Here is a 23,046-nt window from a genome sequence, read left to right on the forward strand (position 1 = left end):
TGACAAAGGTTTAGTTGCTCATGCTAGGTGCAAAATCAACAATGAATTGTTACGAAGGAACTAGGTTACGTCTGTGAATATAATTCACTTATTTATACCTAGGTTTTCTCTAATTCAAATCTCGCAACCTAACTTTATCTTAATTAGAATAATTAAGATAAGCTCTGATTAATTCAAATCCTAGAATTCAAAACATAATCAAATCAAATTCAAAACTAATTAACTACAAAATCTTCTTCAATCTTCAATTGAAATCAAATCTTTGAAGCTGTGCCTTGGATGATTCAACACTGGAGGCATACTGGACTAGATGTTTGGAGCTAAGCATGGCACGCCCTCTTTGTCTGGGCCAGGGCATGGCACGCCTTGCATCTCACATGGCACGCCCACTCTTGGTTTGGCTAGGGCATGACACGCTCCATTCTAAGCGTGGCACGCCTCTGATTGGCTTGCTCCCAGGGGTTTGCCTCTTCACTAGTGTGGCATGCATTGTATTGCTCGTGGACGCCTTGCTTGATCTCCATAGGGTGTGGCACGCCAGTGCATTTTGGTCCAGTGCGTGGCACGTCTAGTCTTCATGCTTCAGGGCGTGGCACGCCCCTGTTTGGCTCTCCAGGACATGTCATGCCTCACCCTCTCTTCTCATGCATAGCTTGATCTTACGTGCTTGGCACTTGATTCTTCATGTAATGCTTTGCCTCTTGATTAGCCTTCCTTTACTACTTAATTTGCCTTCCTTTTAACTATATTTTCTTGAAAACACTTAGCAAACACCTTAGTAGCAAAAGATAACTAAAGTAATGAGATTAGAAGCTGAGATTATAATTAAACCTAAGGAAACAAGAATTCAAAGAAAGAAAAACAACAAAAGATGCGAACACATCATTCTTCTACTTCCTGTTGACTAAGTCACTTCAAGCACTAGGTGCCGATTGATGTTGGATGCTAGGCGCCAGTTCGCAGGCACTAGGCACCTTCCCTTCTCTTGTATTATCAACTACTCTTTCATACTTAACACCCCCCTCAAACTCATGATCTTTTTAGACAAGAGCTTGAGTTTGATTTTGAATTTCTCAAAGCTGTAAACGAAGAGAGGTTTAGTAAAGAGGTTTGCTACTTGATCAATTGTTGGAATGTGCACTACCATAAGTTGTTTTCGATTGACTCTTTCTCTAACTGAATGAAGATCCAAATCAAAGTACTTAGTTTTTAAAAAGGATTTATCGAGACTGAGTTGATTATTACCGTCGAAGCGATGGTAAATTTAGCGCCATTTCACATATTTAGGCGCCAAGTTACCGTCGAATTTGTCTGTCAGTAAATCCATCATTAGTTTTTTTATTTTTATTTCTTTTGGGCACAGTTAAGTCACAATTAGTAGTCAAATTAAAACTCTTGTTAACAAAATTGCTAGCAAAAATCTAAACTTGGCAGAAATTAACAAATTATTTTATTAAAAATAAATGGTCTGAATACAGTAAAACGTCACAGAAGTAGAATACAATGAAGTAAATAAACAAAAAAATAAAATCCTAACCCCTGTAGATCCCGATAATCGTTGTCGTCGTCGTGGTCTCCCTGCTGAGGCGACGGAATAGGCGCTGACATCGGTGCCCCACCAGCAGCGTTGCAATTGGAACCAGCAGTGTCGCTAGCTCCAGCATGCATCTGCTGGTTGTACACCTCCATCTACTTTCACAACCGATCCAGCTGCTCTAACTTCTCCATTAGGTCTGAGCTGATGGCAACGGCTCCTCCTACGTGTGCAAGAAGATCGTTGTACCTCTGTTCAGGCTGCTCTGCTTGCTTGTGAAGCTCCTGTGTCAGCTTTTGCACCTCCTCCCTCAAGTCGATAACTTCCTGGGGATTGACAGAGGTAGAGGAAGCCGCCAATGGGAAAGAGCGGAGGTCATTGGTGAAGAACGACCCCAACTTGAAGCGGTGATTCTTGTGCGGTTCAGAGATAGTCTCACACCAAACCCTATTAGGATCAACCACTGAGATCTCGGAGCCGGCTTCACCATTCCCACTAGGCGGCTGAGATTGCTGGGTCGCAGCCTCCAACCTCTACATGTAATCCTCCTATGTCAACACACGTTGTGATTAGGATAATAGTTAATTGACTTTAGACCAAATAAATTTGAAAGTTAGGATTAATTTAAACTCACATAATGGGTCGCAGACCGCTCATCAGTAAATCTCTCCTTGTTGGCCTTCAAAGTATGGGTATACTTGAAGGTATCCGCCAGTATCGCCTCACAGTCCAACGACTTAGACTACAAATTAATATATCAACTAATAAAATAAATGAACAAATTAACTAACTAATTCAAGTAACTACTAAAAACTTAAACAATGACAAAATTTTTACCAGTCTGCTCTTTGTCTTCATGAGGGTCGCCGACCCACCTGTTAGCGACGTTCGTCAAACGGCAATGCCTGAACCCCTCATCATTCCTAAAATAGGCCTCCAGTTCCTTCTTGATGGCTGGACGGATCCACGACGTTAGGTGGTCGCACCCCTTATGAACGTCGCTCATCATCTGCTGAAGTCGTTTAATTGCCTGGTGGTCGTAGATCTTCCTAATATGAGATTATGCTCCACAACCCATATGAATTTCAACTACACAAAGTGATTCAACAACATTAGTTAGTCAGAATAAAATACATTTAAATACAGTTAATTAATTCAACATTATTGGGTTCTTACCGCCCACTTCTAAAACCATTTATCTCTGGTCTCAGTCGGAATCTGCGTGTAGGTCGGCCACGGGTGGTCGTACATCGACTTAATGACCTCGGAAATCTCTGTGTGCAAGCATTGGGTTTGGTGCAAAGCTATCAGAGAAAAAACCTAACATTAACAAACACATAGAAACGCATAAACTTAAGATTAAAAAATCATATGTGCTCACGCCTGTATGCCATCGAGTCAAATCCTCAGCTAGATGACAGGCGGTGGTGGAGGAGCATCCTGCTGGGGACACTGGAGGAATCAGCCACCGCTGGCTCTGTCACTGGATCAGTAGGGGGCGTAGTAGAAGGAGGCACGTAGGTTGGCTTTGGGACCATGATGAATTGCTGGTCCGCTAGACCCGCCTGTGACGTCACAAGGGTCGATGAGGTAGTTGAGATAGAGGGCGAGGACTGAACAGTCGCAGGGGATTCAATGGAAACTCTCCCTCTATCACGACACGAGACCCACTTGGTCTACCTCTGCTACCTGTCGTCATGTCTGCAAAAATAATGTATTATTGACACTACTCAACACATATTAACTACACGAATCATTCAACAAAACTCCGCAAAATAATTGGACATAACCTCCCCTAAAATTGGACATATAACCACTTTTACGGTTCCCACAAATCCAACCAATCTCAATCCACAACAACAGTCAATACAATAAATTTCATAAGAATTAAACTCAACTAAACAAGGAGCCTTCATGATTCAAATCTAAAGCAATAAGATGTGACATGTATAAATCCAATACAAAAGTAATATGTAAAACTTGAAGTAGATTCACAAAAAGCAGAACTGATTATTGAATGATTAATCAAACCATGAAACTAATTATTGAATATTAACAATTCCTATGTTATAGATAGTTAGAGAATTGAATTAAAGCTTATGAAGAAGAACTATCTAATATAAGTGTGCATCAGTTGTTTCTGTTTCCATCTTCTGTTATTCTTTTCATAACCTTAGAAAATATAATATGACAAAATTAGCCATAACCCATAAAACGGACAAAAAATGAAGACAATGCAACTTGGAAAGAACAGAGAATAGATTAGGCAAACAAAAATCTATTATAAAAGGAAAAACAAAATAAGAAATATAATATGAAGAGTGATCCATTTAGTCTAGTTGCTGGCTTTGCTTTCGACAAGGCTACAATGATACAAATTGTGATGAATATTGAGCTCACTGCTTTCTTCTTTTTGTCATCACCTTTTCTAACTACTTTTATTAATTTTGGGGAGTGGAAACTACAACCTTAGCCTAGACTACTAAAATACTAAACCATTTACTTAGAACCAACTAAGGAATCTCACTAATTTATTCATTTTCTATGCCCATTTTCTTTGATCAAAGGTCCAACGCTCAAAGTAAACAAATCATATATGCATTAACATATGCAAATATTTTCATCACAATATTCTCTATTTTAAACTTTGCAACCTGATGTATATTTGCTTTATTATTCAAAAACCATTAAAAATGGAAGAAGCTTGCAGCACATGAGCAACCAAAATTTAGTAGTGTTCCAATTTCAATCTATGAACTTCTAACACAATTTCATGTGACATACACTTAGAGTTATCCTACTTGATAATCTTGTTTTTTTTTGTCGTGCTTTGATAATTTTGTTTAACTTAGCTAAATGATCAACGAAGACTATATGAAATTCAAAAGATATGTGTGACTTACAAGCTATTATTTGTCAAAGCATATTATATCTCCAACACTTCCAAATCAGATAAGTTAACCAAATCACATTTCTTTTTTTTTTTTTTTTTATGAAAAACAGGTTAAAAAGAGGACAAAAATTAAGCAAGAAAAAATTAACTAATTTGGACCTGGCAAACGACGACGAAACTGGACCTGGCAGTGGATGACGAAGTTGGTGATGCAAAGAACGACGCTCGTCGGTGGTGAGCAGAGCGGCAATTACAACGGAGGCTAGGGTTCGCAACGGCGGCTCAATGAAGACGTCCCGACGAACGGGAGGTGCAAGGAGAGGATGGAGGCATCATCGTCGACGGCGGTGGGCTGACAGTGTCGGCGGGGTTCAGACGCGGCTAGAGAGAGAAAGGGAGAAGAGATGTTAGAGAGAGAGAATAGTTTCGAATTGAAGGGGGAAAGGGGTTCGCGCTTTGAATTTAAGGCTCATTAATGTCAGATTTACAGGCGAATAAATTCGACGGTAACTCGTTGTGGATGACCAAAACGCAGCGTTTCACTAAAATAGGTTTATCGATGGATTGCTTCGACGGTAAATTCCACGCAACCTTTCACGCCTATTTCCCCCCTTTTCTCTTCAAGTATTACCGACGAATTTACTATCAGAAATCGAAATCTGCCAGTAATAATTTGACCCAACAAATTCTATGTCAAAATCGTCGGTGAATTCATCGGTAAAACCGACGCTAAATCTAATGGTAAATTCAACTGTACTCAACATTTTTCTTGTAGTAATTGTCACATCATAGAATCAATCTTATTACAAACTCCAAAAAAAATATAGAAACTTGAATATGATAAATAAGAATAAAGAAAGAGAAAACATAGAAACTTGAATATGATAAATAAGAATAAAGAAAGTCACTGATTTGATGAGACAAAATCTACCTGCATTATTTAAAAGTCTGCCCTTCCAACCATCTAGACGAGCTTGAACTTTATCAATAACTCCCCGAAAAAAAAAAAGCATTGCTAACCCGAGCATGTCCTAGATTCATCCCAAGATATTTGCCAAGATTCCGAGTAAACCAGAATTCCAAAATGTGAGAAAAAATTTCTTGTCGCGTTCTAGTTATATTTAGAGAATAAGCCGTTCTAAATTTGTCAATTTTAATCTTCATTTCAGACGCTTTACAAAAAAGTATTAAGAGCATTGAAAGTAAATTAGACATGAGTCTTCTTAGTTTTGTATAGATGATGACCTTTTCTAAAAACTGTAACTGACTTCTACAATCTATTTATAAAAGGAGAAGAAATATAATAAGCTAGTCGTTTCGAAAAAAAAAAAAAAAAACTATGCAAAGACCCACTTGGGCTAAGCAAGTTTATTACCTCATTCAAGATAATATTATTTTTAAAATATTTGCAAGATAATATACCATACTCGTATTAGTTCTATCAAATTATCAATAATTTTGACTTTATATAAAGCTTGAAGTAGTCCCTCATTGAATTGAACTACTATTTACATGATAGTGAAGGAAATCCAAATAATTAAAGAGTTTAGACATACTCAAATCCACACAATAATTAACGTATTGCTGGATATTTTAGAGACCGACAATGCAATTAAGTGGATGTGGCCCTAAACACATCGTAATTAATTGAAACCAACTTTTTATTTTACCTTTCCATGCAAAGATAAGAATTCATTGGTGGGTGTGTGGCCGTTCATGGAGTGACACAGACATTTTGTGGGGACAATTATATTATATTATATTATGCAGTTCATTTTTTTTTTTTGGTGACTACACAGTTCATGTATATGCTTGAACAATTATATATATTAATTTTAATTTTCCAAATACATATTTATGTGGCACAAATAAGTTGCTTTACTGGTGTCTTTACAAATATGTTAGTAATAGTGCATCAAATAAGTTGTATACGCCTTGAGCTAACTGTTTTTTCCCCCCCATAAACTTTTCATATCATCAATCAATAGCAAAAGGAAAAACTAAATTAATTAGTTCACAAGTTTAAGCTGCAGATGAATTTCTAATTTTGTATTTTTTCCTTTTTCGTTCCAAAAATATCTTCACATTAAAGGATTTAAATGATGGAAGGATAAGAGTATAGCCTGAATACACGATTGAGAGTTTAAATGTGACGTAGAAAATTTAATATTAAACTCTATATATTGATTATTTTCTCCCCTTATCCTAAATAATTATCTAATTTAATTTTAGTATGCACATGAATTATAAAAGTTAAAAGAAATCTTAATTATATATAAATTAAACCAATTAATTTATAAAATTTCCATTATCAACTACTCTAATTTTTTTGGATGATTTATTGATTAAACTAAAAGTGAAATAGCTAGTATGCATGGATTGTATAGAACTATTATACGTATTTAATTTGTTTATATCTCTTGTAGGTCTTGTTTCCAACCACATAATAATGAAAAAAGAGAAAAGAACATAGACTAAAAAACTAGGAATTTTGAGAAAAGAGTAAATGTGAAAGGAAAGTATTAGAGAGCAAAGAAGGGGAGTTATCACCCTCAATGTTCGATCTATATATATATACCCCATATCCTTGCTACTTGCTTGCCCAAGTCTTCCATCTCATACCCCACATTCGATATTTTCTTGAAAAATTGTTTTCGCTACTCTCTTTTTACTTTTTTCTCTTTCCAAATTGATTTTTTTTTTTTTTTAGTGAAGACTTAAGCGATTGTGTCAACTTAATTGAATAAATCCCTATTTCCTTCAAGTGCGTGTCGGAAGCTGATACCGGCGGTTATTTGTTTCATTAATTGCATGTTGATGATTTTTTTTTTTTTGTTTCTTATGTATCACTAACTTAATAAGTTAAAGACTAATTCGTTGCGAATTTAAGTTCCATTTAGTGCTTGTTTAGGTGCCAATATTTTAGTAAAAAAAAAAAATCTTTTTTCGTTGAAAAATTTTTATTTTTTATTTTTTAACGTGTTTAACAAATTTTTAATAATAAAAATAAAAATACTAAAAAAATAAAAAAAAAACATGTTTTTTTGAAAACACGAGTGAGCTAACACCAACCCAACCCAACCTGGTTGCATGTTGATGAAATTTGAGCATTACAAATTGACATCAATCAAATTTGCTAATAAGTGTGAAAAAAAAAATTTTTAATACATTTTTTTAAATAGTAGATTGATACTAGTTAAAGATACCACATATAAAGTGAAAATTTTGTAAAATATACAAAGTAGATATTCGTTTTGTTTTAAGTTTTTTATGCATTTAATATATTAAAAAAATGAAATTTTTTTTCTTATTTATTCTCTTAACCAATTAAAATTTTGTCTTATTTACTCTCTTAACCAATTATATTTTTTTTAATATTTGTCATTCTTAAAATTTGTATGCTAATTCAAAATTCAAAATTTATAATTGATTATAAAATTTTTTAACAAATTGTTTATTTAATTTCTGATATACAAATATTGTATTGTATTGTTATTGTGTTAACAATTTATATATAGAGTACAAATAAACAAATCACCGCCAATGGCCTTTAGCAGCAATAGAAATAGTTATTAATATATATTTATTAATAATTAGACATTAAACATCTTATATTTTATTGTTAAAAAATTTTAATAATAATTATAAAATCTTTGATAAAGTCTTTTTTAATGGTTACAAAAGTTCAATAACTTTTAATTATAATATATGGTAATAGTGGCATATTTATAATTCTCACAAAAAATTAATTAACAAAATAAAAGTGACCATAATACTATTAACTACTAAAAGTAGTTTTTTTTTTTTATAGTATACTACAAGAGGAGAATATGTAAATAACAAATATATTAAACTTTTTTTTCGAAGCGAAAGATATTTTTAATTTAAAATTATAACATAATGAATCTTAACATAAAATAATATGATAAATTTCATAATCAAAAATATTTTTTAAAAACAAGCTGAATGACAGAAGTTTATAAAGATCGATCCAATTAATGAATAAAAAGAAATATTTAAGACAGAGATCAAGAAAAGAAAAGTAATAATAAAATTTAAATGGTGGATGATTAATTTATGATATATAGTAATATAGGTAAGAGTAATAGAGTGTACAGCAGAACAAGAAAATAACTTGCGAGCTGTATGTCTATATTATTGTTTAACAAATACAAGTAGTTGCTCAGTATATATAATTCGCCAGTTCTATCATATCTTTTATTATAATATTTACCATGTTTATAAAAATAACCAATTTATATATATATATATATATATATATATATATGGTATATCACTGTTTAATTTTATTAATTGAATCACTAAAAAAAGTATTAAATATTAATTATTAATTTTTAACAAAATAAAGTTTTTTATATTTAAAAAAGTAAAAGGTAAAACTGCGTGTATATTAAAATTTAAATATATTATTATTATTATTATTATTATTATTATTATTATTATTATTATTATTAATGAAAAGAAAATTTTAACACAGTAAATAGTGGCAATTTATTGAAAGTGCTATCATAGGTGGCAAGAGGAAGACAATGGTCTTGTAGGTAGTTTATGCATGATAACTTGATAATCAAAGACATCATAGAAGTCTGTATAAAAATCTCGAATTTGGACCTAGTAAAGAGACAAAGTTATTAGTAACGTAATAAAGTGAAGGATTAATCACCATTAATTATATATTATTTGATAAAATGTGTGTTTTATTATATTAATTTAAAAATAATTAACTCATCATTTTATCAATTTTTTTATTTTAGAGGATTTTCATCCAAAAATTTCATTGGTCGCCGAAAAATTTACTTTTTGTCTCCGTTTGTTAAAAATTAATTACTTTTTATTGGCAAATAAAATCGCAAACGAAAAAATTAAGGCAAAGAAAGAAAAAATTAAAATAAAAAATATTGATTAATTGTTGTATGGAAAATATTGGTTTCAATTTTTTATTTTATTTTTCTATATGGATTTTAACTCTTGACATAGATATGTTGGGAGTAAAAAATTAATTCCCAACAGCTTTTAATTAGCAGGTTAAACGCAAAATCTGTTGCATATATATAATGCCCTTAATTATTAACCCTAATAAAATATGACATATAAACAATCTAAGTAACTACTACTTAGTGTTAGATTTTATGGTTCTAGTATTAAAACAAATTAAGAAAATTACTAGGGTAGAATATAAGGTGAATTCTACCCGACCCCTTCTAAAATAACATGTAAGTTACCCTTCATGATGTGTCATATTTTAATTGGTCATTACTTAACTATAGTTGGATTATTTTGTAATTTATTATTTGAGATGGGTAATTATATAATTTCTTAAAATATTAAAATTCTACCCCATTAATTGAAGCACGTTCTCACGCAATCTCTTTCTACAGTGCATCATTCCTTAACGAGTCGTTGAATTTCCATGGCTTGTAACTTCTTCGTTCTTCCCAGTATAGTCAGCACCCGACTTCCAGTATAGTCAGCACCAACTTCATTGCTATCTCATGTCCTCTCACTCAATCTCTTTTTTTTTTTTTTTTACCATGGATCATTCCTTACCAATATAATTAATGGTTAGTTTGGTTATTAAATTTTTTTCATTAAAAATAATATATGGAATATATATTCATATGTAAAATATAATATAATATAATAAAATAAATCTATTAAGAGTACTTAAAAGTATAATTAAAATCAGGAATATACAAATATAATAATAAAATTTGTACTCTAAACAAGTAAACATATCTTTTATCATACATAAATTATTTAAAAAAAATAAATTGTTAAAATTAATAACACAAATTTAAAATGATAAAATTCAACTTTCTTACAAGTAATTTTTATAGTATTTTTATTCTTTTAATTTTTAATTTATTAATATTTTATTATTTAATTAATGATTAAATAAATTATTTTTATGAAAAATCTTTTTTGTATAATCTTAAAGAAGAGACCAATATACCAATTTAAAAATTAATGTAAAAATGATATTTTAAATAAAAAATAGTTAATATTAAAATTTTTAAATACAAAAGCAAATTATATAGATATTCAGGATATAAATATAAAATACATGTTTAAAATAGTCACACAAAAAAATACATGTTTAAAATAGATTTATTTTATTATATTATATTTTAAATATGAATATATATTCCATCTTGTAATTAAATAAATATATATTTTTTTAATGAAAAAATTTAATAACCGAACTAACCATTAATGTTGTTGATGTTGGTAATGAGTGATTCATGGCAAAAAAAAAAAAAAGGGGGATTGAGTGAGAAGACAAGAGATAGCAATGAAATCCGCGGTGGCTATACTGGGAAGAACAGGGTAGTTACGAGCCATGGGAATTCAACGACCCGTTAAGAAATGATGCACTGTAGAAAGAAATTGCGTGAGAACGTGCTTCAATTAATGGGGTAGAATTTTAATATTTTAAGAAATTATACAATTACCCATCTCAAATAATAAATTACAAAATAACCCAACTATAGTTAAGTAATGACCAATTAAAATGTGACACATCATGAAGGGTAACTTACATGTTATTTTAGAGGGGGTTGGGTAGAATTCACCAGAATATAAATACTCCTATAATATATGTGGTTGAAATTATCAGGTGTCTCATAATAAACTAAAAAAATTATTTCTAAAATTTGAAAACAAATTTTAAATTATACATACATTAGATCAAAAAGTAGTATTAGTATCCTATAGATTTATAAAGAATTTCAAAAACATTTCATGAACATAGAAAATAATTATTGTATATTTGTATATATTTATACATATTAACTTATATATTTTTTAATAAAATAATTAATAAATTATAAGAATAATCTATATTTAACAACATAATAATCAAATTTATTATAATAAACTAATCAAATTCTTTTAATAATACATATTCTTTTAATATATATAATAAAATCAGAAAAAAAAAGAGTTGGAGGAGATATTAGGGAATAGTTGAGACACATGGACTACATTATCTATCAAAGTATGGAAAGAGAGCAGAAACCTTGAATCTCTCTGTGTGGAATAAAAGGGTGGATAGCTTTATTAGAGAGAGAGAGAGAGAGAGAGAGAGAGAGAGAGAGATGGACACTTTGTCTAGTTAAGATAGCACCTTTCTACCTTCCTCTCAATCCTCAAATCACCACGCTTCTTTATTTTCTTTCCCATTCACAAAATGGTACGGACACCTTCCCTTCTCAACTGCTTCTTCCTTTTTCATCAATCACAAGATGAATCACATATATAAAATTCAACCTTCTCTCTTCTTATCTACTACTTTTTCAATTCTTTAATATGTTAGATTGGTTTTCAGGATCTGCAAGTACCACAAGAAGTGATGAGATCCAAGAACACAACTACTAATATTCTAATCATACACTACTTGTAGTGTTGCCAAATCGAAACCAAGCTAAGGTGTGTGCACAGATCAAGACACATATAAAATACAGTTATCTTTGTATAAAATTAATAGCTAAAAATTGATAAATAATTTGATCAGTTTAATTAAATTACATATAAATTTACACTCGCAAATAAACAAGCAAGAAAAAAGATTTTTTTATTAATATCTTTTTTTTTTCCATCATGATTGTTGTTATTGTCATCATGTCACAGCAGGTTCTGTTTCTCTGTCTGGCTTTCCGTACAGAAGAAGAAGAATCACAGAGAACAGAAAAAGATGGCAACGTACTTTCATGGCGGCAACAGTGGCAGTTCGGATATTCATCATCATCAATCTTCCGCAGAAGGAGGGGGATTGCAGACACTCTTTCTCATGAATCCAAACAACTACGTACCTTTCTCCTCTGACACCGCACAAAATCCAACACCAAACATGCTCTTCCTCAATCCCAACAATAGTACTACTACTCCCCACGCGCTCAACCTCGCAAGTCTCACTCACGCGCCGCCCCAACAACAAATTATCGGAGTTGCTTCAAATAATATCCTAGGACCTGCAGGCGGTGGCAATGAGATCTCCGGCTTCCATGGCTTTGTGGGGCCCACACCACGTGTTCATCACTACAATTGGGGATCCATCATGGATCAAACCGCTCTTTCTTCTTCCTCTTCTTCTGTTGTTGCAGCAACCGTGACTGTTCTTCCGAATAACCGTGACTATTCGGAACATACAGTTACAACTGCAACAACAGAAATGGGATTTCATAGAGCGAGAGGCCATCAATCCCATCATCATCCGCAAGGGTTGTCACTTAGTCTTTCCTCTCAACAACTTCCGTTTAGGTCTTTTGCCAACGCCGGTGGGGCTTTGAATAGTAGTATACAAAGTGTTGTACTTGGATCCAAGTTTCTGAAAGTGGCACAGGAGCTTCTTGATGAAGCCGTTAACGTGGGTAACGATAATAAGGTGGATTATTCCAACAATAAAGAGAAGATGAAAGGGAATAAAAATGTTGAATCCACGTCTGATGGTGGCGGTGATGATAATAGATCAAGTGGTGGGGGCGACGGTGAAAATAGTGGTGGTGACAACAAGCAAGGAAGTGAACTCAACACTGCTCAAAGACAAGAGCTTCATATGAATAAGTCCAAGCTTGTTACCATGCTTGATGAGGTAATAATAAATTAATAATAAGCTACATGCATGTGTTTAATGATTGGATACACATGAATTTATAATTGTTTTTATTTAACTAATCTCTAAATGCTTATTTTATATCTTAACTGTAAAATTTAGATACAATTAATTTTACGTGAAGTTGATAGTTGATTGTCATCTAAAAATTATTAGTTATTAACTTTATATAAAATTAATTACATTTAAATTTATCAAATAATCATCATAATTAACTTAAATTAGTTGAATAGTCAATTTACTAGAATGTGTAACTAAGTATTGAAAATTTGAAGTTTGTATTACATATACAACAATTTATCATTAGTGAATGACAAATTAATTTTTGACGGGGCTGAACCCTAAAAAATCTTAAAAGGTGGGTAAAGTGTCGCGTAATTGTGCTGTGGATTGGTTTTTATCATTTGTTGCGGGTTGTGTTGGTTCAATTTCTTGGAAATAATTTATGTATGATTCAACTTGTGAAGGGGTCCCCCATTAATTTCGGGTAAGTGGGTAACCGAAGAAGAAATAATGATAATAGAGAATGCGACAATGCAATAGATAGAGCCATAGAGAACTGTGAGATTGACATGAATTAATAGTGACTATAAGTTCTTTTACTTGTTTTTCCTAAAAGAGTGTGTTTGTTTTGTGTAGGGTAAATGAAAACGATCACAAGAATTAAAAAGAAAAAAATTGATTAGAATTGGTGAATGTCAGAGAATAATTTTTGGTTTGGGCCCATTTGGGTCAGTTTCATGATTATGTAAAATCTCTGTACCATTATTGATTGAGATTTGAGCAAGGGGTTATTGTAAAAAGTTAAGTGAGGCCTTCTTCTTATTATATGGGTCCGATTTTCTTTCTTCCTTCATGAAACCATCTCAAAATTAAACATCATTTACTTTTCAGTCATCAATGACATTCTATCGTACTATGCTGAATGTCCTTCATAGAGATTCTTAGTTGTTCTCAACATGAAAGAGAGCAGTTATATGATTGGAAAATTTTCAAGTGTGTCGTCATACTGGATGGTGTTTTAGTGATTTTTAATCGTTGATCTTAATTATAAAAAATATATATAATATATATAATTAAGATCAACGGTTAAAAATCACCAATACACCGATATGACGGTACACTTAAAAATCTTCCTATATGATATAGATATATTATTGAAAATTCATTTTACCAAAAATTTTGTGATAATTCACTCTATATATCAATATCATCGATTTGTCCTCCCTTTCAAAAAAATTTTTCAAGTGTAAATAATAAAAAGATAAAATTGTAAAATTATAAATAATGTTAAATTATTTAATTATTTTTAACTTTTTTTAAAATGACGCTTATAAAAATAGGTATTCTTGTTTATACAGTGAAAATTATGTAAATTTTAATTTGTGTTTGGAATTATTAGGTGGAGCAAAGATACCGAGAGTACAAGCAACAAATGCAAATTGTGACGTCATCATTTGAGGAAGCAGCTGGTTATGGAGCTGCAAGAACATACACAGCACTTGCATTGAAGACAATATCGAAGCAATTTCGGTGCCTAAAAGATGCAATATCTTTGCAGATCAAAACGACTGGCAAGACGCTAGGTGAAGACAACTGCATGGGAGTTAAAGTCGAGGGTTCAAGGCTTAGATTCATTGATCACAATCTCCGGCAACAAAGGGCGCTTCAACAGTTGGGAATGATACAACACAATGCTTGGAGACCACAAAGAGGATTGCCCGAACGAGCGGTTTCTATTCTTCGAGCTTGGCTTTTCGAACATTTTCTTCACCCGTAAGTAAAACTTATATAAAAACTCATGTGCAGTTAATTTTATATGAAATTGATAGATGAGAGTCGTTAGATGATAATTTAGTTAAATTTATCAACTTATTTATCAACTTCACATTAAATTAACAGCAGCTAAGTTTTCACTTAAAACTTATCATATACAAAGTGAGAGAAATTTGTGTTTATTGATTTTAAAGATTTTTTATTTTTATAAGTATTTTATAATAAGGAAAGAAGAAAAAATAGAAAAATAATAAAATTTTATTAATTATATGTTCTAATTTTTAATAAAATTATAAAAACAAAAAAATTAAAATTGAAAATACAAGTTAAATAAATTTTTACTTTTTTACTTACATTTCTAAACCTATTTGTTTCGCACTTCTCATTATTCTTCTAATTATTTTAAATTTTGTCTCTCGTCTAATAGTTAAAAACAATAAATCGACTAAGTGTATTGAATAATAATGTAAATACATATAGAACATTATTATTATTATTATTATTATTATTATTATTATTATTATTATTATTATTATTATTATTATTATTATTATTATTATTATTATTATTATTATAGCACAAAAAATTCCTGAATCTAAAATAAGTGCTATTGTCTCTTATTTAGATTTCCTAAATTATTGATTATAACTAATCGTTATCTAAAAGTGAGAAAGGAATAAAAAAAATTGGTTGACGAATAATTGAAACGTTTGAATTATCAATTGTAGTTACAAATTAATTTAAAACTTTACTTTTCTTGATTTCTTAGAAAGGTGCTAACTAACAATATTATTATCTTTTAACTACTAAAATTTGCTGATATGACAAGTAGAGAACAGAATATAAAATAAAAACGTGTTTATTGATTTTATAGAATGTGTTTTGTTTTTATTTTAAGTATTTTATAAGAAAAAAAAAATAATTAACTTACTCATTCGTATAAACAATTGTCGAAAGTTTAAATTATGTTTTGTATATATAGTAATTTATTAGTTAATAATAAATTTTTAAATAAATTTTCGATCCATAATTGATTAGTCATTAGTCTGTCCAATTAAAAAAAAAATTTCTTCCTTCAAATGAAACCAGTTATAACTTCTTCTATAAAATACTATAATTTGAGCCTTTTTTTTTTTCTTTCTCATTTTTGTTTTCTTTTTCAAGTGGTCTATTCTCATTGATGGATACTAAGCTTGCTTCAATAACTTAGTAGGAGTTTTTACTTGTGGCCTTCTGCAGTTATCCAAAGGACTCCGATAAGGTTATGCTTGCAAGACAAACTGGACTTACTCGGAGCCAGGTATATATATTTCAATCGATGAAGCAATTTTATTAGTGATTCCATCGTTTAGTTATATTGAGCACTCACACGATTTATATACACTTCCGTTTTGAAGCATAAAATGTCCAAATAAAAGCTTTTGCTTTTTCCATTAGAACAGCTTTAATTTTTGTTATTCAAAAATACTATTCGTACACTAAAATTAACCATTAAAATCAACCATTAATATATTTTTGTATAAATATATATGGTTTAATTTATTTTTTATGTGTATTTATATTTCATATTTTATACTGATGACTGACTTTAGTTGCTGATTTTGGTATATACCTAACATAGTCATTTTTTTTATTAGTATGGCAAATTTAACCGCCATTATATTGAAGAACATTATATATTCTCATATTAAAAAAATGACATTTTATTTTATTGTTTTATTTAACACTTTATCTTACATCTTTAAAAGTTTAAATGATTTTTTCTCCCTTCTGCTTTGAGATTGAGCACCAAAATATTTCTACACACATGTTAATTGATAATTTGATCATTATTACGTAGCTAAAAATATGTTATTCGTATTAGTTTTCTATTTCTCACGGTATAAATTAACACATACTCTTTTTTTTACTAGATGCAATATGTGATTTACATAAAATATAATAAATTTCACATCTTATATATTCAATAGTGAATAAATACATGTTACCCTAATATACGAAACAAAATAAATACTCAAAGTATTATACTATCTAAAAAGATATCAATATGTTTTTGAGAACTAGCTAGAAGGTTTGTGACATACATAGTAATTTGTAATGCATACATGCAGGTATCAAACTGGTTTATAAATGCCCGAGTTAGGCTATGGAAACCAATGGTTGAAGAAATGTACTTAGAAGAAATTAAGGATCAAGAACACAACAACAATAATGGCTCCCAAGATGATGATGATGATGACACTAACACCGCCAACAAGAAGAAGAAGCAGCTAATAAGAGAATCATCAAACAAGGAATTATGGTCATCATCATCATCACAATTAGAACAACCACCATGTAGTAGTAGTGTCATTAGACTTGACCACTTAAACTCCAACCAAAACACCACTACTCCAATAACTGAGATCTCAGCAAATTCCAACAACAATTCAATCTCAACATCTCCATTGAATCTAAGGAATCCTCATCATGAGATTATGAACTCTCCAGGTACCATTCTTTTCTTCTTCTTCTTTGTTTTTCCTTTTTTTTTTTTCTCGAGAAATTGTATTTTACCCAAACTTTGATTTACGCACAATTTGTTTCCTACAATTTTAAAAATGTAAACAAAAACTTGTCATACAACCACTTCTCCCAAAAATTTAAATTAATACAAAAGACATTTGAATAGTTATATATATTTTTGATACATTCTCTTACGCCAAAACCTTATTTTAAGGTTTACTTGAATTTTTTGTATAAGTTTTTTTAATTGATTTTATATTAAATTTTTTTATTTTTTTGGCTAACAAAAATCTAACTTTAAATCTTTAAATTATAGAAGTTTAATACTATATTATAAAATTAATTCTCTAAAAAATTTAAATTATTAAAAAAAATATAAATAATTATATTTCTAATAAAATAATCATTAATGCAAAATTCAGAGATATTTACATGTTAAAATGATAGCTTAAATATTAAAATGTATTATGTTAAATAATTTACTTAAATATAATAAATTAAATTATTTTAATTATTATCCTCATAAAAAATAACTTTACATGAATAATGTACTTCAAAAAAGTAATTAAAGTCTACTCCAGCAGGTAGCATCCTTTCTGTGGACATGGAAATGAAGCCGATAAGAGAGACAAATAGCAACAACAACAACAACCACCTAAATTTTGGAATTGAATTAGGGAACCCTAATAAAGACGGTTACCCTTTGATGGCTTCTTTTGGGAATGAAAACCACGACGGTGGCGGGGGTAGCGGTAGCGGTTATGGTTCTACTACATTCTCCATGGAAGACATTGGAAGGTTCCATCAACAATTGGTGGCTCCAAGGTTCCATGGGAATGGTGTTTCACTCACTCTAGGGCTTCCACCAAGTGATAACAACAACACCAACAATAACTTTCCATCCCAACAAGTAGAGTTTCTCTCCTCACACAACATGCATTTGGGAGGAGGAGGAGGAGGAGGAGGAAGGATTCATCATCATCATCACGAGATTGAAGCAGCAACCAATGATGATGAGTTTTGTGGAATGAAGAACAATGCCACAACACCTTCTTCTCATTCAGGAACAAGTTATGATCATAACAACAACAACATTGACATGCAAAATCGGAAGAGGTTTGCTTCTCATCAATTGTTGCGTGATTTTGTGGCCTAGCTGCAACCTAAGATATTATTATTATTATTATTATTGGAGATCACAATTTTCTCAAAGTTTAGGTTCTATATATATATCTTAGAGCAAAGAAAAAAATTGTTAGTCGTGTATGTAATTTAATGCTCGATATTCTTTTAATTAGTTTGAGTTAGTTATGTCATCTGTGATATATGAGTGTTAGCACAGTAATTTACTTCTCGTGTTTTTCATTTATTTTTGTGAATCAACCACTACATACATTTTGGAATCACGTGATGATTTCTTGGAAGACTTTAGCTATATGTGGGAGGGTAATTATGTTGAAGTTTGCTTCATCATGTAAGGATGAAACTTATAGTAAATTAAAATAGTACATTACATATATACTTTCTAATATACTTTGCTTTGGCTTTATTTGTTATAAATGGTAGTGGAATTTAGCCAGCTTATGAATGGTAGTGTATATGTTTCTCTCCGTACATATATTATTGTTTATGTAAATATCCGGAACATATTATATATGATAATTTACACTTATTTGGTTATTTAAACTATTATCATTATTAACTGCATGATGATTTGAGCATTTTTACGCAAGAAATGTTATATACCCTATTTTTTATACGCTTTATGTATATAGTTTTTGTTTTTAATATTAAACATGAATAATAAAAAAATAAGAGAATTAAAATGTTATGTTTATAATAAAAAAGTATATATTTAATGATATGTACTAAATTAAAAAAATTGTCATAAATGTAATTTCATCATACAATACAACGTATAAAGAAATGTGGCTAATAAGAACATGGTTTTTGGTCACACGGGTTAAGTAGATGATGAAAGTTTTTTTTTTTTAAAGATAATAATGATATTATTCAATACAGAAATAAATACAATATATATTCAAAAGTCAGGATAAGAAAAATAAAAAAAATTAAATATTTACGAATAGGTGAAATTGTAAGAAAAAAATAATATAAAAAAGTAGATAAAGAAGAAATCTTAGCACACTATGCACAAGGTAAAATAGATAGTTCCTGGTTCAACTTAAGCGACGTTGCTAGCACTTTTTTCAGAGACTTCTAGATATGCTAGAAGACTCGCTGACACCTCTTCTTCTAAATATTCCAAGCTATAATCAAAACCTGTCAAGTACTTTGAGGATTTGTTCCTTAAAATCCAATTTGTAATACCGAATCCCTCCACCAATCAAAGAATAAGGAACGTCTATGGTCTGGAATGAGATAAGTCAAATGACTCTTCTTCCACACTAGATTAGCGTCTCCACAGAAAAATAGATAGTGCATGAGTGATTTTGGAGCTGACTTGTAGATTGGACAAGTTGCCAGAATGGATGGGAATTGCTGGTGGATGAGAAGTAGAACAAGAAGCTTACCATGAAGAAATTTTTACACAAAGAGCAAACTCTTGTGAGAAATTTTCAACTTCCATAAATGACTCCAAACTGGTATCTATTGCATGAAGTTCGGACAAAATTCAATAGAGGTGTGGTAAAATTGGTAAGCAATCTTGTACCCTGATGCAACATCATATGTTTTTAATCTATTCATTACCTATTTGATTGTGTCTTCATCTTCTCTTAGGGTTATGGAGAGGATTCGCTAAGCAATTTCTAGAGAAAAACGGTTTGAGATTAATATTTAATTTCACTGTTTATTTGACAAAAATAGGTCTTTTACTTGTAACAGATGGTAACTCTTTGATAGTAGTGCCACAGATGGAGGAACAGTGAAGGGGTAAGAAAGAGGGAGGTATAGTTCACTGAAGATTCAGATATTACCAACACTTACTTTCCTACTAATGTCTTTCTCTACAACTCGCCTCCCTTCAAGAATACTTTACCAACCCCAAGAAGATAAGGTTCCTATTTCTGTTGTAAGGATAGAATTAAATCAGAAATATTTACCTTTAAGTATTCTAGAAAGAAGAGAGTTAAGTTGAGTCACGATTTTTCAGCATTGTTTACCTAAAAGAGCCACGTTTTGAGCCTGAGATCTTTAAAACCAAGTCCGCCTTCTTTCTTAGGCCTAGTAATCTTATCCTAGCTAATCTACACCATTCGCCTTTTAAAACATTGTTGCCTCCACTAGAACTGGGTTATAATACTATGAATTTCATTTGGCAAGCTGTCCGAAAGTTTAAAACATGATAATATGTATATTGGTATGGCTTCACCAACTATTTGGAGTAATACCTGTCTTCTTCCATTAGATAACAAGCACATTTTCTATCCTTGTGTCCTTTTGAAAATTTTATATTTGATTGAGTTGAAGGTGACTTTCTTGGAGCGGTTGACAAGGAAAGGTAAATCCAAATATTTATCATGTGCACCTATGTGAGAAATATTTAGCTGGACTGCTAGGGAGGTTCTAATCAGCTATGGAGTGTTATTATTGAAGAACATGGCTGATTTATTAAGATGAACTCTTTGCCCATTAAAACTCTCATAAGATTCCAATAATTCTAGAAAAGAGGCACAACTATTTTCCGAGACTTTACTAAATAGAATGGAATTATCAGTGAATAGTAAATGATTTATAGTTGGGCATCTTCTATTTATCTAAATTCTCCAAATGAGACTATTTTTCTCTGCTTTGTGTAGCAAGAAGGAAAGTCCTTCTACACATAGAAGAAAAGAAAAGGGAATAAATGGTCACCTTGATAGATGCCTCTATTTGGTTTAAAAAAATCATAGGGTTGACCTTCATAATAATAGAGTAAGAAACGGTTGTCAATAATTGACAAATCCAGTCAATGAATCTCGATTTAAAGCCCAAATTTTCTATAATAAACCATAGAAAATGCCACTCCACCCTATCGTAGGCTTTACTCATATCAAGTTTGAGTGTCATTTCGTATTCCAAACCTCGCTTCTTTTGTTTAAGGTAGTGCATACATTCGTGTGTTATAAGAATGTTATCAGAAATAAGTCTACCTTTTAAGAATGCACTTTGAGTTGGGCTAATTACCTTATTTATACACCCTTGGAGTATGTGGACCAGTACCTTCGAAGAGATATTGTAGACAACAGAGGACAAATTAATGGGCCTTATCTGAGTCATATCACTCGTATCTGGAACCTTTAGCACTAGACAGATATTGGTATGGTTAAACTTTTCAAATTCTACCTCCGACAAAGAAACTTCTCACAACCCAGAACACGTCTTCTCCCACTATACCCCAGTAGAATTGGAAGAATTCAACCATTATACCGTCCTCTTTTGGTGCACTCTGAGAGTAGATACTAAAAGTAGCTTTTTTTACCTCCTCCATGAAACAAATCATCTGAGCCTATAGTTCATGTTAGCTGTAACCTTAGATTCGATGTCTATGAAAAAAGGTCCCAGATCTGCTTGATTAGAAAATGTGAAAATGCTCTTAAAGTAGTCCTCAGCCATCTTAGCAATATCAGCATTGGTTGTTGCCATATCCTCATTATCCCTCTACAAATGCCATATCTTATTTTTTCTGGTTCTAGATTTAAATGTTTGATGGAAGAAGTTTGTATTTTGGTCTTCTTCTTTCAGTCATTTAATTCTAGATTTGTCTTTCCAATAAAGTTCCTCGTCCAAATATGCTTTTTCAAATCGTTGTTCAATCTCAAGTAATTCAGTGTCTCCCATGATGTCTGATGTTCATTTTTGTTCTAAAAGAGCAGTAACTTCTACAATCTCCTTTTTAGGATTAGTAGCATTGTTCTTTTTGTCAGATAACTAATCAGTGTCTAACCAATTTAAGCTTTTGAAATAATCTAAACATTGCTGAACCTTCTATATCTGAGTTCCAGACCTCGCTGATGAAGTTGTGAATTTGTTCTTCACCACACCAACGGGATTGGAACTTGAATCTCCTCTTTGATCTTTTCGGTTGGTAGTTAGTGTCCAAAAGGAGGGGACGTGATCAAAACCTATATCTGATAGTCTAAAGATCGTAGGATGAAAGTATAATTGGGACCAAGATTCATCAACAAGCACTCTGTCAAGCTTTTTCTGAATTAGTTCACCTTCCTTGCGTCTGTTACTCCAAGTAAATAGTTTACCCATCATTCTTAAATCGTTTAACGAGTTATCTCAATTAAAGGAATTAAAAATAGCAATAGAAGAGTGAGATTTATGATTACCACCAAGTTTCTCACTTGATCAATAATGGAATTGAAATCATCAACAATAACCGATTTACCTTGAAGTTGGGAGAACACCAAAGAGATTTTTAGAACTTGAATAGCCGAATATTCTCATTACATTTTAATTAAACACCTACAAAGTTTCATTCCTTGTTAAGAGGGACATCTTTTATCAAGGCAATAATATAGAACTCAGAATAACTGAAAATATGAAGAATAAAATCATCCTTCCATGCCAACGCAAGTCCACCCGCACTACCAAAAGAACCAACAATTTGCCAATTAGAGTAGTCACAAGCCCTAAATTTTTTTTCACATGTCGAGATTGATTTTTTGTTTCACAAAGAAAAACCCACTCAGAGGAGTGGGATTGAATAATCCCTTTAAGGTTGTGAACTGTCAAGGGTCTCTCCAAACTCTGACA

The 23,046-nt window shown here is 31.2% G+C and overlaps 1 protein-coding gene across 9 annotated transcripts; it reads left to right on the forward strand.

Annotated features, from left to right (window-relative positions):
* Positions 1-11,388: 11,388 nt before the first annotated feature.
* LOC107629786 (BEL1-like homeodomain protein 1) lies at positions 11,389-18,922 on the forward strand. Of its 9 annotated transcripts, none has more exons than XM_088509217.1 (7): positions 11,389-11,640; positions 11,776-11,876; positions 12,112-13,038; positions 14,462-14,835; positions 16,075-16,135; positions 16,947-17,325; positions 17,922-18,922. In XM_088509217.1, the coding sequence occupies exons 3-7, from the start codon at positions 12,142-12,144 to the stop codon at positions 18,494-18,496; spliced, it is 2,286 nt and encodes a 761-aa protein (XP_088365343.1). In that variant the 5' UTR covers positions 11,389-11,640; positions 11,776-11,876; positions 12,112-12,141; the 3' UTR covers positions 18,497-18,922. The 9 variants fall into 9 exon arrangements, with proteins under 9 accessions (XP_088365343.1, XP_088365351.1, XP_088365350.1 ...); XM_088509225.1 differs by having other exon boundaries at positions 17,925-18,922; XM_088509224.1 differs by having other exon boundaries at positions 11,436-11,640; positions 12,081-13,038; positions 17,925-18,922.
* Positions 18,923-23,046: the final 4,124 nt, after the last annotated feature.

Source organism: Arachis ipaensis, chromosome B3 (assembly GCF_059453495.1).
Source record: "Arachis ipaensis isolate K30076 ecotype BB chromosome B3, ASM5945349v1, whole genome shotgun sequence".
In the NCBI taxonomy this organism is placed as follows: Eukaryota; Viridiplantae; Streptophyta; class Magnoliopsida; order Fabales; family Fabaceae; genus Arachis; species Arachis ipaensis.

Coding starts and splice junctions, on each gene's coding strand:
- LOC107629786 (XM_088509217.1), top strand. CDS start 12,142: ATGGCAACGTACTTTCATGGCGGCAACAGTGGCAGTTCGGATATTCAT. Junction 14,836..16,074: donor TTCGAACATTTTCTTCACCC/GTAAGTAAAACT, acceptor GGCCTTCTGCAG/TTATCCAAAGGACTCCGATA. Junction 16,136..16,946: donor CTGGACTTACTCGGAGCCAG/GTATATATATTT, acceptor GCATACATGCAG/GTATCAAACTGGTTTATAAA.